General features: G+C 41.9%; 1 protein-coding gene across 1 annotated transcript; it reads left to right on the top strand.

Annotated features, from left to right (window-relative positions):
• The first annotated feature begins 221 nt into the window (after positions 1-221).
• LOC120030457 (E3 ubiquitin/ISG15 ligase TRIM25-like) lies at positions 222-6,917 on the top strand. Its single transcript, XM_038975869.1, has 9 exons — positions 222-546; positions 887-1,072; positions 1,339-1,557; positions 2,468-2,563; positions 3,890-4,123; positions 4,391-4,413; positions 4,608-4,753; positions 6,435-6,605; positions 6,642-6,917. The coding sequence occupies exons 1-9, from the start codon at positions 289-291 to the stop codon at positions 6,674-6,676; spliced, it is 1,368 nt and encodes a 455-aa protein (XP_038831797.1). The 5' UTR covers positions 222-288; the 3' UTR covers positions 6,677-6,917.
• The last annotated feature ends 11,750 nt before the right edge of the window (positions 6,918-18,667 follow it).

Genomic DNA, 18,667 nt, shown 5'->3' with positions numbered 1-18,667 from the left:
CCTCCCCTTCATCTACTGTACACTGATTTGAAGTGAATTTAACAAGTGGCATCAATAAGGGATCATAGCTTTCAGCTGGATTCACCTGGTCACTGTCATGGAAAGAGCAGGTGGTCCTAATGTTTTGTATGCTCAGTGTATAATACTTTTAGATCTTTAACATCTAATCTCAAATGTTTTGTGTGTCTACTACTCTACAGCTACTGCGACCAAACCACACATACCTTGGAACTTCCCCCCCACAACATCAGCTTTCCCCTTCCCATCATCAGCTCTCCCCTTCCCATCATGGCTACCTCTATGGACCAGTCCACTCTTCTAGAAGACGAGCTCACCTGTCCCGTGTGCTTGGACCTGTTCAGGGACCCCCACCTGCTGCCCTGCGGCCACAACTTCTGCCTGCTGTGCGTCCGCCGGCTCAAACGCCAAGCGGAGCGAGGCCGCTTCCGTTGCCCCGAGTGCCGAGAGAGCCACCGCTGCTCCACGGCCTCCCAGAAGAACTTTAAGCTCGCCAACATCGCAGACGACTTCCGCTGCAGGGGACGGGTATGTGCTGTCTGGGGGCTGTATTCATGAAGTGTCTCAGTGGAGGAGTATTGATTTAGGATAAGTTTAGCCTGTTACATGGACAGGAGGGCCCTGATCCTAGATCAGCACTCCTACTCTGAGATGCTTGATACACACGGTCCCTGGTCACATTAGCTGTGGAGCGGTAGCTAAAAGCACCAAAGAAAAGTTTATATGAATTTTAAGGCCTATCACTCTGATGACCTTAGTTTAAGGAGTATTCATCTCTACAATAGCCTGCTCTACTGATTCATAGCCTATAGGCCCCACCCAACAAACACGCTACCTCTCTTCCTCTTCCTTTCTCTATGATGTCCAGGCAGTATCGTCAAGACCACAACAACCAGACGGCAGCCCGACAAAAGCCGAGACCCCCGTGTCCGTGCCGTGTGACTACTGCTCTCCAGGGGACACTAGCGAGGCAGGGAAAGGGGAACCTGGGGCTGGAGTGGTGGTAGAGGTAGCGGTCAAGACGTGTCTGAAATGCGAGGTGTCCATGTGTCAGGTAAAGATCTGAGAGGCATCCATAATTTTAGCATCCATAATTCCAAATGCACCCATGGTAAAGCACTATGGAGCAGAAATATTCCAATATTCTTATTCCGTTATCTAAGCACTCTTTTTGCACAGCACCAGTATTCTCAACACATTCTAGTGTTGGATGTGCATAACACTTTTTTTTATTTTTTAAAGCTTTGTTTTATTTTACATTTTCAATCAGCAGGTAAGTCAAGACAAACATGAACTTTTTCTTCATTTTGTCCATTTCAGGAGCACGTGAAGCCCCACCTGGAGCTGCCTGCGTTTAGGGAGCACCCCCTGACTGAACCCCTGGGGGACCTGAGGAAGAGGAAGTGTCCCGAACACGATGAGATGTACCGCTACTACTGCATGGACGACCGGGTGTGTGTCTGCAACGCCTGTACCATCGAGGGGAGCCACGCCGGACACACCATCAAGACCCTGAAGAACACTATGAAGGATCTGAAGGTAACAGCTCTAAAGTTATAAAACCTATGAAACAGTGAATAGGTTAATCACTGTGTGTTTAAGTCACGGGCACAACTTTCACTGGGGACAGGGGTGACATGCCCCCACCCCACACATTCTGAAATTGCATTTTTGTCCTAGGCAAATGTGTGCTTTAGGACCATGTGGACACCTCTGAGCGTGTTGGAGTGTTTATCTGACTGGATACCCCCACTTCTAAAACCAAAATTGCACCCCTGGTTTAGGTTACATATCGTTATGGAAGAGTGGTAGAGTTAAGAGGTCTCTGTTTGTTGGTCTACTGGTCAGGAGGGGGATGTACAGGACTAAATGAAGCACTCTAAAAATGAAAGACCCTCACTTAGAACACACTCGCACACAAGAAGTATGTACTCCCTATCACTTTCGATCAAACAAAAGGTACACACACAAAGAACACACCTCTATACTCTAGACGAGGCCTCCACAGAATGGCAATTGATGAGTCTAGAACACAGGTGAATGTCATTGTCACTGCTGTTGTCTGACATGGTTGAGCGAATGAGAGACAATGAGTGAGTCCCAAATGTCACCCTATAACCTAAATAGTGGGAAGAGAGATCCCATAGGGCTCTGGTCAAAAGTAATGCACTATAACGGGAATAGGGTGCCATTCGGGACTGAGACAAAACATGATGTGATCTCACTGTTTGAATGAATTGTTCAAGCTGCTTCCTGAAGTGACTTGTCTGAACCAATGTGAAAAAGGGAGACATTTCCAGTTGAGTTCACCATTTACTCTCACTATAGTCTTGTTGTCATAGTGAATGTAATCTCTCTTCCCTCCCTCAAACCCACTCTCTCCCTCTGTTTCTCTCCCTCTGTTTCTCTCCCTTTCTCCCTTTCTCCCACTCTCCCTCTCTGTTCTCAGGGCTCTCTGGAGAACCAGCTACAGAATGTGGACAGGAAGCTGAACAAAGCAGAGAAAAATCTCCAGGAGCAGAAAGAACAAGAACGACTGAACAAGGTGATATTGCTGGTCTAGGATGAGGGCAGCCGGTGATTGTCACACAAATAACTGCCGGTCTCACGGTAATTGACCGTTAATTAACATAAACACATTTCCCATCTCTTGGCTTCCACGCATAGCCTATAAGCCAATGATGCAGAACTTTGGAACATCTACATAAAAAGTTAATATAGCCTACACCATCACAATAAATACATTATTTATTTTAGTCTAAAGAAAAATGATACGAAGAAAATGAAGTCTATTTCAGAAGAACAGAAGAGCATAATCTGAGTTGTCTTTATGTTAGGCCGTGATCTGGCTATGCCATATGGCTGTGGGTTACACTAGTTCATTTAGCAGACAAGATTTCTTTAGAATTCCGTGGCATTATTTTATAGTGTGAAAAATACAGTTGAACATAGCTGAATAAAATAGGAGTGCGCACATGGGGCTATTCTGTGTTGAGCGGTTAACAAAGAAACCGTTCCTCCTATATGCTTCATTTAGAGTTATTTATGCAACTTTAGTTGTTCTACAAACGTTGGGCTATATGTTTTGATTTTTAATACATTCTAAGTCGCATCAAAGGCATGAGCTCTGCTTTGTTTATTGCTCAGGCTATACACACTTAATCAGTCTCTCATTCACAATTTAACAAGCACTTGATAATGCCCCGAATTTCCCGGCCACATCCTCTTTGTGTGGCCGTAATGCCCCCCCCAAAAATGTATACTAATGATTTAGTATATGATTTACATATACTAAATCATATAAGTGTGAAATTAGTTTTGATTTAGAATGGACCATTATCATGCACCTGTCTCGAAACAGGGGCAGCGGGAAAAAATACATGTCATCTATGCTCTTAAATAGCGAATGGAGGACGCTTTTCACGTGGTTCATTTTCAGGCAGTTCAGGCAGTTGGCAAGTTTAGTAGGCTACTAATGACCATCAGCAACAACAGAGTTTGGAGAAGCCTAATTACAGTGACTAAACTGTCACATGGAATTTGACTGCCATCATGACTTGTGACCACCCGTGTGGCGGTAATATGCTCACCGTAACAGCCCTATCTGGGATCAGTTTTGCATTTAAGATTGTAATGAACATGATTATGGACAGGTGTTCGCACCTGATCCTTGATCAGCACTCCTTTCCATAATGTAAGATGTCATGTATTTGTATTGTTTACAGAGCTGTATATTTAAATTTGTTGTATTAAAAAATATATATTTATAATCCATTTTCATGTCTGAAGATGAGAAACTTTTGATCACTGATTAGTTAGTTTTTGGTTAAACACACACCTACCTCTCAACCCTCTCCCTCTCTCTGTGCAGAGGTTCCTGGAGGACTCAGACCAGCGGGTCACAGCCTTAGGGGAGGTGTTACAGGTCCACCTGGAGGGCTTCCTCACCTCCCTCAGGGACTGTTCCTGCTCCCACGGGGTCGAGTGTGGCCCCAGCATCCAGCAGAACATAGCCAAGGCGGTCCAGGACCAGTCCCGTCTGCAGGATGTCCACAGTGGCATCCAGACCCTCGCCCAGGAGAACGACCCCTTCTGCTTCCTGGAGGTCAGTGTGCGGATTAATTGATATACATGGACAAATGGATGTGCCTTTAACATTCTTTTTGAACCGTCCTGCTGTTCCTAAGTAGCTTTATTGTTTTATTTTCATTAACTAAATGTTATTATTTTTTTGATGGGGATTGGAAAAGATGCAGAAAATTACATTGATGGAAGCCACAATCCCTGCAATAGTAAAGCTGATCTACCCCCCCCAAAAATAAATAAAAATAATGAATGATGTTATTCTTTGCTTCTCTGATTTGCTGTGTAGGCATACAAGTCATCAAGCAAAAAGTAAGTGGTGTGTGTGTGTGTGTGTCTCCAACTGTCTATGGGTGTTGGACCATTTGCAGTGTGTTTGTGCGCGTGTGTGTGTGAGCTATGTCTATGGGTGACATTTCATTTGTAATGCGTGTCTTTCTCTCTCCACCTGTCTATGGGTGATGTGCCTTTGCTAATGCGAGTGTGTTTGTGTGTGTTTGTCCCAGTTTCTGCAGGCAGTTGAAGAAGCCTCTGTTCCACCCAGAATGCGCTTGCGTGGACTCAGACGGCCTGGCCGAGTCCATGGAGGCTAAACAGGAAGACTTCCTCACTGAAGTACACTCTCACATCTCTCACCTCATCAACGAGCTCTGTAAGTAACAGACTGGTGTGTGTGACAAAGGGTAGAGGGAACTAGAGTGTGTTGAATAATTTTAATACCTTTTGAATTTGTGGGCACAGGCACACAGAAATGATAATGTATCATGTTCACATATGTATGTACAGTTGAAGTTGGAAGTTTACATGCACTTAGGTTGGAGTCATTAAAACTCGTTTTTCAACCACTCCACAAATTTCTTGTTAACAAACTATAGTTTGTACAACAATAGTACGCTAGTATAAACACTCAGGAAGGAGACGCGTTCTGTCTCCTAGAGATGAATGTACTTTGGTGCGAAAAGTGCAAATCAATCTCAGAACAACAGCAAAGGACCTTGTGAAGATGCTGGAGGAAACGGGTACAAAAGTATCTATATCCACAGTAAAACGAGTCCTATATCGACATAACATGAAAGGCCGCTCAGCAAGGAAGAAGCCACTGCTCCAAAACATCCATAAAAAAAGACATACTACAATTTGCAACTGCACATCGGGACAAAGATCGTACTTTTTTGAGAAATGTCCTCTGGTCTGATGAAACAAAAATAGAACAGTTTGGCCATAATGACCATTATTTTTGGAGGAAAAAGGGGGAGGCTTGCAAGCTGAAGAACACCATCCCAAACGAGAAGCACGGGGGTGGCAGCATCATGTTGTGGGGGTGCTTTGCTGCAGGAGGGACTGGTCCACTTCACAAAAGAGATGGCATCATGAGGCAGGAAAATTATGTGGATATATTGAAGCCACATCAAGACATCAGTCAGGAAGTTGAAGCTTGGTCGCAAATGGGTCTTCCAAATGGACAATGACCCCAAGCATACTTCCAAAGTTGTGGCAAAATGGCTTAAGGACAACAAAGTCAAGGTATTGGAGTGGCCATCACAAAGCCCTGACCTCAATCCTATAGAAAATGTGTGGGCAGAACTGAAAAGGTGTGGGACCAAGGAGGCCTACAAACCCGACTCAGTTACACCAGCTCTGTCAGGAGGAATGGGCCAAAATTCAACCAACTTATTGTGGGAAGCTTGTGGAAGGCTACAAGAAACGTTTGACGCAAGTTAAACATTTGAAAGGCAATGCTACCAAATACTAATTGAGTGTATGTAAACTTCTGACCCACTGGGAATGTGATGAAAGAAATAAAAGCTGAAATAAATCACTCTACTATTATTCTGACATTTTACGTTCTTAAAATAAAGTGGTGATCCTAACTGACCTAAGACAGGGGATTTTTACTTGGATTAAATGTCAGGAATTGTGAAAAACTGAGTTTAAATGTATTTGGCTAAGATATATGTAAACTTCCGACTTCAATTGTATTTTTGCTTGGGTTTTACAAATGCCCTTTGGGTTTCCAGGTTCACATGTACATTTATTTTTACCTTGTTTTTTTCTATCTGAACTGTTTGTCTTTTAGTTGTCTTTTTTTGTGCGTTTGACAAATAAACCAACCTAAAGAATGTACTTGAAACCACAAACACTTTTCTCCTCAGACTTGATTGCATGCCTGATAGAACAGCAGAATATGTACTGCAACATGTCTTCAACAACACTGTCGGACGCTCCTCTCCTCTGTTTCATCAACAAAACCAATAACAAGAGGCGCTGAGGCGAACAGTGGCACAGTTTCACCAAATGTGGATTCTACCTTTAACAGCTTTGTCTTCTACCAGGTCCCGTAGTCCGGGAAGAGGAGGACAGCGGAGGAGAGGAGGAGGAGGAGGAGGATGAAGATGATGACGACAGCAGTGATGGAGATGAGCAAGAAGAAGCTGAGGAGGAGATGAGGAGTGAGGAAGAGGAGGCTGTACACGACCAGAGTGAGTCAGCAGACGAACTTTACAGTCCCGAAGGGCAGGAAGACGAGGAGGAGGAAGAAGAAGAGGAGGGAGAAGAGGAGATTCATTCAGACTGATGAAATTACTTCCATTTAAGTCTGATTTTCAGTCAAAAAGTCATGCATTGATGTTAGTGGGAGAATGTGTGAAAAGGCTACTTTGGATTTTTCCATAAATTACCAAAAGAACAATTTTGGGAAACCTTTTAAATATTATACATCAATCTTTAGAAGATGAGCTGTTTGAGTGCATATGGCACCCTATTTCTTATATAGTGCACTACTTTCGACCAGGGCCCTATATAGGCAATAGGGTGTCATTTGGAACGTAGACAATTTTTTGTTGTTGTTCAAGATTATATTGTAATAACTAAACACTTGAAACTGGGCTTCTCATTCTAACCTCATACGTTTTTTGTTGTTGACTAAAGCACTTTGTGCCCAACCTCTCATTTGTAGACCTGGGTTCAAATAGTATTTGATTTATTATTATTTTTTCAAATACTTTTCTGCGTTTGCTTTGTAATGTAATATAGTTTTGGATCTATTCTATTGCTTCCATTAAGCCAGGCAAGCTTGATCAAGCACTGCTAGAAGTATTTGTAATAATTTCACCTAGTATTTGAACCCAGGTGCGGGCTGTATTATACATCCAGGGAAAGCCACATCTTAAGTATTTATTTTGATTCTCAGGAAGATGTATTATAAGGTGTTTATTATTTGATGGCACTTTGATAAATAATATTGAAAGGTATTGCACTGACCACTTGCAGAAATGTATGTCTTCCTAAACTACAATGGGCTACCTGACTAATTATACACCATTAGTGCATTTAGTTAGCATGGTCCCAGATCTGTTTATGCTGTCTTGCCAGCTCCAATATGAATGACCATCATAGTTGACAAGACAGCAGAAATGGATCTGGGTCCAGGCTAGCATTTAGGTGTCCATGTGTAACCAGACAAATGTGAGTGCATATCCTGACTTAATTCTGTTTGATGTGAATTTTATACCAATGAAAGTTAGATGATAGAAGACTTGTGGATGAGTGTGTGAAGCGTGGGTGTGTTTTTCAAAAGCTGTTTGAAATTTATGTAAAAGTTGGTGAGCTATATGTTTATCAGTCTATCGTTTAATAATTAATTGTTCTTATGGTATTATGTTTCATCAGTTGCATACCTGGGTTGTATTCATTAGGCACCAAATGGGGGGGGGGGGGGGGGGAAACAGACTGAAACAGAGAGATCTACCAGCACTGGTCCAATAAGTAGCCCTTGTTGTCCTTTTCCGTTTGGAAACGGTGTGCACTAATGAACACAACCCATGTCTCATCACTTGTAGTTCTGAGAAATATTTGAAGGCCTACTTCTAGTGGTTGTAGCAATAGATAACTTGTTACTTTAGACATGTTTTGTATCGTTATCAATTTGCACAGTTCTGCAAAGAACATAGTGAAAAATAACTTTTTTGTCCTGCAAGGGATTTAAAAAAAATGTGATCTGAAAAATCTATAATATTTTGGGGGATTTTCATACTGGTGATTTTGAATGTGGTAAAATTGTCATTCTATCCAGCCAATAAACTCAGCATGAATGTTATTATAATAGCACATTGCATTCATATAACATTTCATTGGCTTCTTTCAGACCCCCACATTCTTTTACATTATTAATTATTTTTCTCCTTTCACTTTTATGAATTCTTGAAACTATAATTCCAAGAAATGTCTAATATGTCAGCCTGGCCTCAAAGATGTAACATAGTAAATGCAATCTGTGACAAAGGTTAAATTAAAAAATAATACCCATTAAACCTAGCGGTTAAACAGGGAAACAGTTTTTCCACCGTTCTATTTTCCCATAAGGGATTTTAGAAACACTAAGGGCTGTATTTCATGTAGGCTTACCTTGGTGTAACGTTTTGATAACAATGTCAATCTTTCGCGGACAAGATGAATTTTATCAATATATTCAGCTCTATTTACTCTCAGATTCTAAAATGCTAATTCACATCGGAGTAGACATCATGTAAAAACAACAAATCCCTGCAAGCTCCTGCACGTCATCTCTAGCTGACACCTAACAGGTATTGTGTCAATTTAAAACTTGCACAAGACAGTTCACAGAATTATCCATTAAAGAAATGCAGCCAAATTATCCATTACTACATTTAACTAATATTTGATATTTAATCCAGAGATTCTTACTTTTGCCCCGATTCGGCAGTCTCGTCCAGATCAATTTGTAGTTCTTTATGATAGCCACATTAGCAGGTAATTAGCATTTCATTTTTGGGGGGTAAATACGGAAAATAAACATCACCTTGTCCTAGAGAGATTTACATGGTTATCAAAACATCACACCAGGCTAAGCCTAAATGATACACAGCCCTTATTTAAGTGTTTCTAAAATCCCCTATGGTATTTGAATGGTGGAAATACGATTGGAACCATTTCCCTGTTTGACCGTTAGGTTTTATGGGTATTATGACTCATACTGTAGTACTCTATTTGTATAATATGTTATGTTTGGTATGGTTACATAAGAAAGAAGGTTACCTAAAGGCCCAGTACAGTCAAAAATGTGTTTTCCCTGTGTTTTATACAGTTGAAGTCGGGAGTTTACATACACCTTAGCCAAATACATTTCAACTCAGTTTTTCACAATTCCTGACATTTAATCCTAGTAAAAATTCACTGTCTTAGGTCAGTTAGGATCACCGCTTTATTTAAGAATGTGAAATGTCAGAATAATAGTAGAGAGAATGATTATTTCAGCTTTTATTTATTTCATCACATTCCCAGTGGGTCAGAAGTTTACATACACTCAATTAGTATTTGGTAGCATTGCCTTTAAATTGTTTAACTTGGGTCAAACGTTTCGGGTAGCCTTCCACAAGCTTCCCACAATAAGTTGGGTGAATATTTGGCCCATTCCTCCTGACAGAGCTGGTGTAACTAAGTCAGGTTTGTTGGCCTCCTTGCTCGCACACGCTTTTTCAGTTCTGAACCTAACCCCTAACCTTAATCTTAACCCAGCTAACGCTAGCCACCAAGCTAACATTAGCCACAACAAAGTGGCATATCAAGAATCTGATTAAACAGGATGATCATTACACAGGTGCACCTTGTGCTGGGGACAATAAAAGGCCACTCTGAAATGTGCAAGTTTTGAGGGAGTGTGCAATTGGCATGCTGACTGCAGGAATATTCACCAGAGCTGTTGCCAGAGAATTTAGTGTCCATTTCTCTACCATAAGCTTCCTCCATTGTCATTTTAGAGAATTTGACAGTACGTCCAACCAGCCTCACAACTGCAGACCATGTGTATGGCATCGTGTGGGCGAGCGGTTTGCTGGTGTCAACATTGTGAACAGAGTGCCCAATGGTGAGGGTGGGGTTATGGTATGGGCAGGCATAAACTACGGACAACGAACACAATTGCATTTTATCGACGGCAATTTGAATGCAGATATACTGTGATGAGATTGACCGTTGTCGTGCCATTCATCTGCTGCCATCACCTTATGTTTCAGCATGATACTGCACGGTCACAAGGATCTGTACACAATTCCTGGAAGCTGATCGACGTGTACGACAGCGTGTTCCAATTCCCGCCAATATCCAGAAACGATGCACAGCCATTGAAGAGGAGTGGGACAACATTACACAGGCCACAATCAACAGCCTGATCAACTTAGTCTGAAGGAGATGTGTTGCACTGCATGAGGCAAATGGTGGTCACACCAGATACTGACAGGTTTTCTGATCCACGCCCCTACTTTTTTCTTTTAAGGTATCTGTGACGAACAGATGCATATCTCTACTCCCAGTCATGTGAAATCCATAGATTAGGGCCTAATTAATTGATTTCCTTATATGAACTGTAACTCAGTAAACCTTAGAAATTGTTGCATGTTGTGTTTATATTTTTGTTCAGTATATTTTGTAACATATCACATGAAATGGATGATGGACATCCACAAATTATTACATTCCATATGAAACGTATGAATATGAATAGCCATCTCAAGACAACTCTGATCGGCCTATAAAGTATTTTTCTGAAAGTTGCCCAGATGTCACATGTGCTACTTATATCAGTACACTCATAACTTAAGCATTAAGTAGCAAATAAGCCATGCATTTTTTCATTAACCAAATTCGCCACTCATTGACCTCCATACAAAATTCCTTGCTTGTTGGGCACAACAACATCAAAAAAGTCACCTGCTGGAGGGAGACAGATTTTTTGCAGAGTTGGGCCTGTCTCTTCCTCTTTGTCTGCATCTCTGAACACGTGTATAAACGGAAGAAAGACGCCACAAACGTGTTGTCACTGTAAAATAGCCTACTGTTAGCTGCAACTGTTAAAACCGGTTAAAACAGCGTAGCCTACAGTAATTGTTGCGTTTGTGAAATGATTTTGATGTGATATGAAAGTGGAGGGATTTCTGTTTCCAGAACCGTACCGCATTTGAGAATGGATTCACGTTTAGATCAGGGGTGAAAATCTGATATCAACTTTGGAGGGGACAATTACATGACATTTTCTGAAGAGCAATTCCTGAGGGGGACACCAAAAGTAGTGCTGTAACACATAGCCTACGTTGTAATATGTTAAATGTATATTGAGGAACCATAATTACTATTACTGGGTAATTAATAGGTACAGTAGTTAACTGAAGGGTTGTCCCAACTTGTTCAAATCATTATAATACTTCAACTAATAATAGTTATAGCAGTGCTCCTTATCAGTCCAGTATGTATGTAGGTATTTGTACCTTTGTACCTTTTTCTGATACATTTATATAGGTATTAAATATGTGCCACTGGCCTGAGTCTACTACAACATCTTTACAAGAACAAAAAGCTTAAAATAAGTACAGTTCTAAAAGCGAAAGAACTACTTCAATGAATAACCCAAATAAATCAACCAAAATATCCTTCAAAAATACGTATTTATTGTTCAGTCAGTGTCTCAACTCTTCAAACAACAGCTATGGACAAGTATGTCACACAAAGTATGCAATTTTAAATAAAATAACATAAAATAAATAATTAGTAAGTGTACTGTCATGTACTAAAAACTACTAAAGAAAAAAACAAATATCATACTATACACCAGGGGTTCTCAAACAGGGGTCAGTGGACCCCTAGGGGACCCTGATGTGATTGCAAGGGGTCAGTGAAATAAAAAAGTGTAATGAACGTAGTCAGCACCACAAGCTTTCCAGTAACATATAATATAGAGGGGGTGGGGGTCCCTGAGGACCGCTCAAAACCTTGCCTGCCTTGCCTCAAAATATGCAGGGGTACCAGTACCCCCCAAAAGTTGAGAACCACTGCTATACACACACACACAACTGAACTAATGAACAAAAGAACCAAACATGTTTGCGGTTTTCAATGGATCCAACAAATTTCTGGCAGATATTTTCCCTCAAGACTATCCAGCCTTTCTTTATGTACATTACAGACAACTACGCTGTTCCGTCTCTTTTGGCTCACGCTAGCCCGTAGCCAAGTCTTAACCCGCGGAGTGCACTGAAACTCCTCTCAGCCTTTATGTGACATGAAGACACTGGCACCACAAACAAAATTCTGATCAGCACCTCAACTTGGTCAAACAACCCCCGCACCTCCACTGGAAGCCTCCTGAGGACCTCTGCTGCCTCTCCACTGCTGCTACAGGGGTATTTGTTGTGAAATAGAGGCAACTGCACTGAAAGAGAATCTATGTTCAGCTCAGGTTACTGATCTAGAGACTCATCCAACTCCCCCGTGAGAAGCGCTCTTTCCAACTTGTGCAGGACGTTTAGACCGTCCTGGTCAAAACGGTCGCCAAACTGAACCTCCACACCATCCAACACTTAAAAAAATTCTGCCCTATAGTGATCCACACTTTGCCAGCAAATCATCTTGAGTGTGTCTCAATGGATTCAATCAATGATGTTGCTTTCTCATACAGTGCTAGGTAGCTTTCGTCATTTCTCTTGCACCTAAGAGATGACCGCACACACTCGACTGCAGCCTGCACACCAGAGACAATCCAAGTTTTTTTCTGCAGTAAAATGTTTAGGCATTCAAGTTCTCCAAGAACAGCAGAGGCAAGTGTGAGGCCCAACACACTCTTGCCTTTGCTGAAGTGCTCAAATAAGCCACTGGCAGTTGAAGCTGTCTTGGATGCAGTTTTTGCCATCTCCTCTAGGCTGCTTAGTACCCGCTCATACTGCCCTAGCACAGCTCTAATAGCAGTATTCCGCACAGTCCACCTTGTTGGACATAGGGGTTTCATGGTGGTCAGATGTGTATCTTTGGACGTGGCAATTGATTCCAACATGCTCTTAAACTTTCCTAACTGATGGACCCAAGAAAGGGAATCCCGGATCAGTGGGGAGGCTGAGCAGACAGACTGTGTAATCAGATTTACAGTGTGCTCCACAATGGACATAGAGGGCTAATGGCTGCTGCCTCCTCACAATTGCCTGTGCACCTGTGTATTTTCCTGCCATGTTTGAGGCACTATCGTGACTCTGCCCACGTAAGTCAGACATGGGCAAATTGAGCTTCAACAACACATCATTTGCCACCTTCGCAATGCCCTCGCCTGTTGTCACCGACACCCTGTATAGCCCAATAAACTCCTTGTGAGGGACAAGGTCATGGTCAACATAATGTAGTCAGACACTCTCCTGTTCAGCACCAGAAACATCTTCAGTACCATCAACAATTACTGAAAATTGTACAATCGGAAGAGACCTAACCTCAGCTGCAATGCCTCGAATGACTGTATTAGCCATGATGTTCAGAATTTCATTCTGTGCTTTGGGGCCTGTATACATTGTGGTATGCTCTGTTAACCACTTCAGTAAAATGGGATCCTCCTCTTCTGCCCTAAGCTTCAAAATCTGGTAGATGTTCCCACTGTCATCCGTGTGGCATCTAAAGGCTAGTCCCTGTCTTACTACATGCCGCACCTATTGGGGATATTCCAGTACATGTTATGCATCTTAGGGTAAGCAGAATCCATGTGAATGTGGCAAAGCTGGTACGCAGAATCAATATAAGGGTTAACCATTAGACATGCGTAAGCAGAATCCATGTGAATGTCCAAAGCTGGTGAGCAGAATCAATATAAGGGTTAACCATTAGACATGCGTAAGCAGAATCCATGTGAATGTGCAAAGCTGGTACGCAGAATCAATATAAGCGTTAACCATTAGACATGCGTAAGCAGAATCCATGTGAATGTCCAAAGCTGGTAAGCAGAATCAATATAAGGGTTAACCATTAGACATGCGTAAGCAGAATCCATGTGAATGTGCAAAGCTGGTACGCAGAATCAATATAAGCGTTAACCATTAGACATGCGTAAGCAGAATCCATGTGAATGTGCAAAGCTGGATCAACACTGGCCTAACGATTCTGGGTCATGCCTGGTCTTGTGAAGGCCATTGTACATACACATTAGTTAATCATTTACAAGCACCATAAGACATGTACGTGCATGAAGAGCATGGGTTTGTATTGCTTAAGCACCATTAGACATGCACCTGCATTAGGAGTGTGCATGTCTGTTTATTTCTGTCATTGCTATGGTTACGCCACCAATAGAATCTATGCCCTAATGTCTGTGCCAATAAGAATGAGGAAACTAAGCTAAAATGAGTGCAAGGCAAAAAGATAATGGTGGCCAGTACCAGAGGTGATGAATCATTAACATAAAGAGGAGATAATGTGTATGACGTAAGGATGAGAACTGTATAAAAAGTGTGTGCCGAAGCTGGAAGACAGTTGATCCATGGACCAACTTGGCTTGTCACTTTGTAATAAAGTCTATTTGAATTCACAAGTTCCGGTATCTGAGAAATATTATTGAGCAAATATTTCTACGACACACCGAACTAACAATTTTCATCAAGCAATGCCTTGCGTCGTCCTGCTGTTTACCCCACGCGCTGGATAACTGGACACTGATTGGATTTAGCTGGTGTGCTGTTACAGTTACAAGGTGGCGGTGGGTTTGGCAGTTTTGATGTGCTGTGAATTTTTCAATGGCTTTTCTCCTGTTCCTAAATCCTGCACTAATGAAGGCAGCATCCTCTCTTTGGCCAAAAGATGGCTGGCTTGAAAACACTTGGCTACAGTGAAAACACAACACTCATTTTACTGATGGATTATAATGTAGCCAGGGGAAATCGCAAAACCATTTCTCTTGAAACATCAACACTCTGTTGGCAAGAGTTTGCGGTTCTATAAATTGATATGGTTTTGTGCCATCACTGAGGTAACTGGACAATGCTGTGCCACTGTTTCCCATACTGGTGCTGCTGGCAACAAGGGTGACACCTGGTCCTGCTATGGCTGTGACACTGTCCTCTGAAGTCTCTCTCCCTGGCTCTTTCACTTTCACCACCCTCACAGTCTGTCTCCTAGAAAATAAATATGGTGTTTGCCATACTCCTAACTACCGGTACCCAAAACTACACAATTAATCACAACAGCAATACCATTGCCTTAAACAAATCTTAGTTCAGTCACCAGTTTAAGTTGAGTGGGGGTATCCATGGCATTTTCCAATTATGTCCCTATTTTACAGGTCTAAAAAAGAGAGAACCTTTCATTATGTTGCCAAACAAAGACTCAACAAACTTACCCGAGACTGTCTCTGCCAATCTGTCCCTGCCTATCTGTCCCCAGCTCTGCTGTCTGTGTGCCATCTGTTGCCTGCTCTGCCTAATGACATCATTGTGAAACATTTCCATTAGGATTTCACTTCTTATGAAAATTTTATCAACTAGTCTTTGAGATATTAGGCTACTAGGGTTCTTACCTTGCGTTTTGGTGTACTGAAAAATGCTCTGATGTCCGTCTTTTTTCTGTCATTTTTCTACCTGGCTGGCTGGCTACACACATAGTGTGTAGGTTATTTACAGTAGGAGATGGGCTTCTATCATCTATTAGCTTCTATCATTCTATAATGGGCTTCGATCTACAAGGAAGCTAGCTGGTCAGCTAGCAAATGTGAACGGATTGCTGTAACAAGGGTTGACAGCTGTATGAGTTCACCATTTACACAACGTAAGCTGCAACCTTTTGTAATTTTAATATAGTTTATGTTGTCATTTTATATTTGCTGGCTTCCCACACTAGCTGCATTTGCAGAGCTAGCGAGCACCAATTCCGTTTCTGTGGTGTTTATTATAATCTTTGCTATCGTCAGTTTACTCCAAGATCGGCACACAGGTGCTTCAAATTCCCCCAGCGACAATTTAGCTTTTGCAACGAGACCATTTAAAGACATTTAAGACAATGGTAGAAGAGAGCATAGTTCTGTTCAGTTTATCGCTAACCTTATCACAGGGACTTAGAAGCACTACAGCTGCATGCTGATCTTGGATCAAACCATTGTGAGGCAAAGGGTGAGGGTCGCAATTTTTTAAACGTAAAAACGCGCTATTAAGTGTCTATAATCAGCACAAGTGCTTTCATTGCGTATTATTAATATTATTGAAATGAAATAGTTATGTTTACAGTGATATATTGGGGGGGACAAATCATATTTTTCCGCAGGATGGGGAGAGTCGTGCCCCCCCCCGTAAAATCCTATGGTTTAGATGCAGAATTTGGCTGGGCCAATTCGATTCCCGTTAAATGACAGTATTTATCAAGAGTCAACTCGCCTGTAAACAGACCATTACGTTAGGCTCGTTTAACTTCCATTATTGGGCTACAATAACGTATACTTGGACATTTGTGGAACCTGGCCTGGGGAACCCGTCCGTAAAACGCTTCTTGGTAGAGTGTGCGCATAGAATGACATAGAACTTTAACGTACCTCTTAGGGGGTGGGGTGGGGTGGGGCGGTGGATATTTAGCTACTTTGGGTTGGGCTGCGCAACCAGGGGACTTTCCTCTTTCAGTTTACAGAAAGACACGTCTTTTGTGAGAAGCGAAGGAAATATAGAGGTCTGATACATGGAGAAAGTTTCGCATGGTAAGTCAGAGGAAGTAGATTTTCTGCGTTATTTGCTAAAACTAGTCAGTAGTCTACAACTGAATTGTGTCATCAAAACCTCCGAACTGTTGAGTTGACTGGAATATATCGGCCGCTGGAGCGAATCTACTCTAGGATACAGTTTGCCAGACGCACGTGCCTATTACCACCTTACATTGTAGTTGAACCATGTGCACCTTTGTAAAGGAGAGCTCGACATGTACACAATACTTACCACGAGTAAAATAGGACAGGGTCATGCGTTTTCATTTTCAGCCAGGGGGAGGGTTTCTTATTTTTATTATATTTTTTAGTCCAGGGGAGGGTAATGTAATTTGTAATCGATTAAATGTCATATTGCTCATTTTAGAATGAGTGGCTTATTATAGTATCTCATGTGTGCCGGATTATGCCACTCACCCCTGATTATCTGCTGGGCGCACAATATCAAGTGCGCCTAGTGTGGTCTCCATAAAATGATGCATAGCCTATGATATAGGCCCCTCAAACCTGAACCTCGAAGCCAGTTCCGCTGCATTTTTCATTGTCCCCTTTACTCAGGGACCGATTTAGACCTGGGACACCTGGTGGGTGCAATTAATTATCAAAATACAACAGAAAACCAGCCAGCTCCGGACCTCGTAGTGTAAGAGTTGAATACACCTGCTATCGGCCTAGGCTATGCAAGGCGCATGCTCAGAGAAACACAGGGCAAAGTTATATTTCTAAGAAAATGTACTTCCTTTCCGAGTGATTGCGGCGCACTGATGGTGTAGGCTATATAAAACTAGGCCACACTTCATTACACGCTGCAACGGATAGGCGTTCCTTATCCTGAACCCCGGCCTACCCTGCTCTTGCTGATGGAAGCCCCTTTCTGCTGCCTAATCAAAGACTGTGCTGTGTACGGTGGCACTTCAGGAGTCGAGTCAATTTGTCCCAAATAATCTATATCTGTGCACGCGGACTAGGCCTACTGATGTTCGGTTTGAGAGGGAGAGCTTGAAGATGAGTTTGGGCTCCCGAGTGGCGCAGCGGTCTGGCACTGCATCTCAGTGCTAGAGGCGTCACTAGAGACCTTGGTTCGGTTCCAGACTGTATCACAACTGGCCGTGATTTGGAGTCCCATAGGGCGGCGCACAATTGGCCCAGCGTCGTCCGGGTTTGGCCAGGGTAGGCCGTCATTTGAAATAAGAAGTTGTTCTTAATTAACTCACTTGCCTAGTTAAATAAAATAAAAAAATGAGGACCGGAGTTTATTATTTATTCCGGAACCCTAGTAGTTGCTGCCAAGTCAGCAGCTACTCTTCCTGGGGTTCAAAGCTTGCTACTGATATAATATATTTTATTAAAAATCAAATGAACCTGATTTATATAAAACTATGTATTACGACGCTTTAGTCCGCAATACGTTATGCTAAAAACAAGCTGTAAAATGCCAGGGAAAGACGAGTCTCCGATGCATATGGGATTGGGATATCTTTGGTTTGTCCCTATGACATTCAGATGAAGCGTTACGACTTCTATTGAGCTATTTTTATGAGAGGGAGCGCAAAAAAAGTTTTAAATTACAATACTTTCTCAAAGTTTGTAAGGACAGATTGAATATCGTTACAATATGAAATGCATCCTTCAATTGCAACGTCTGCCTATATGCCCACACATCTTGTCTAAATTTTTTTTTATATTTTTAATAGGCCTACCCTCAAGCACCAAGTTGGGCATACTAATTTCAAAGTAGACCATTATCACTGTCAATCGTGAATGATAATTCTTCACATTTTACCGGTAAAATGTCCAAACTGCGTCTGAATGGCAATCATTTGATCTCAATCAGTTTCATGGGAATATGCATTCAGATGTTCTTGAAAAACTGTTTTGCGGGCGAATTAAAGCAGGTGCTGTTAACAGACTATTAGCATTTCTTGTAGGCATATTTTTTTCTACAATCAAAGCATAGCCTTCGCGCACGCTGTTGTGTTTTGAAAATATTTGACTATTCAGCTTCGGATAAAAAATGACAGGTGTTTTTCGTGTAACATATTATAGGCATACTATGCTGCAGTATGA

This window comes from Salvelinus namaycush, chromosome 36, assembly GCF_016432855.1.
Source record: "Salvelinus namaycush isolate Seneca chromosome 36, SaNama_1.0, whole genome shotgun sequence".
Classification (NCBI taxonomy): domain Eukaryota; kingdom Metazoa; phylum Chordata; class Actinopteri; order Salmoniformes; family Salmonidae; genus Salvelinus; species Salvelinus namaycush.
Note: the sequence above shows the minus strand (reverse complement) of the source record. Positions and strands in the feature narration are given on the sequence as shown.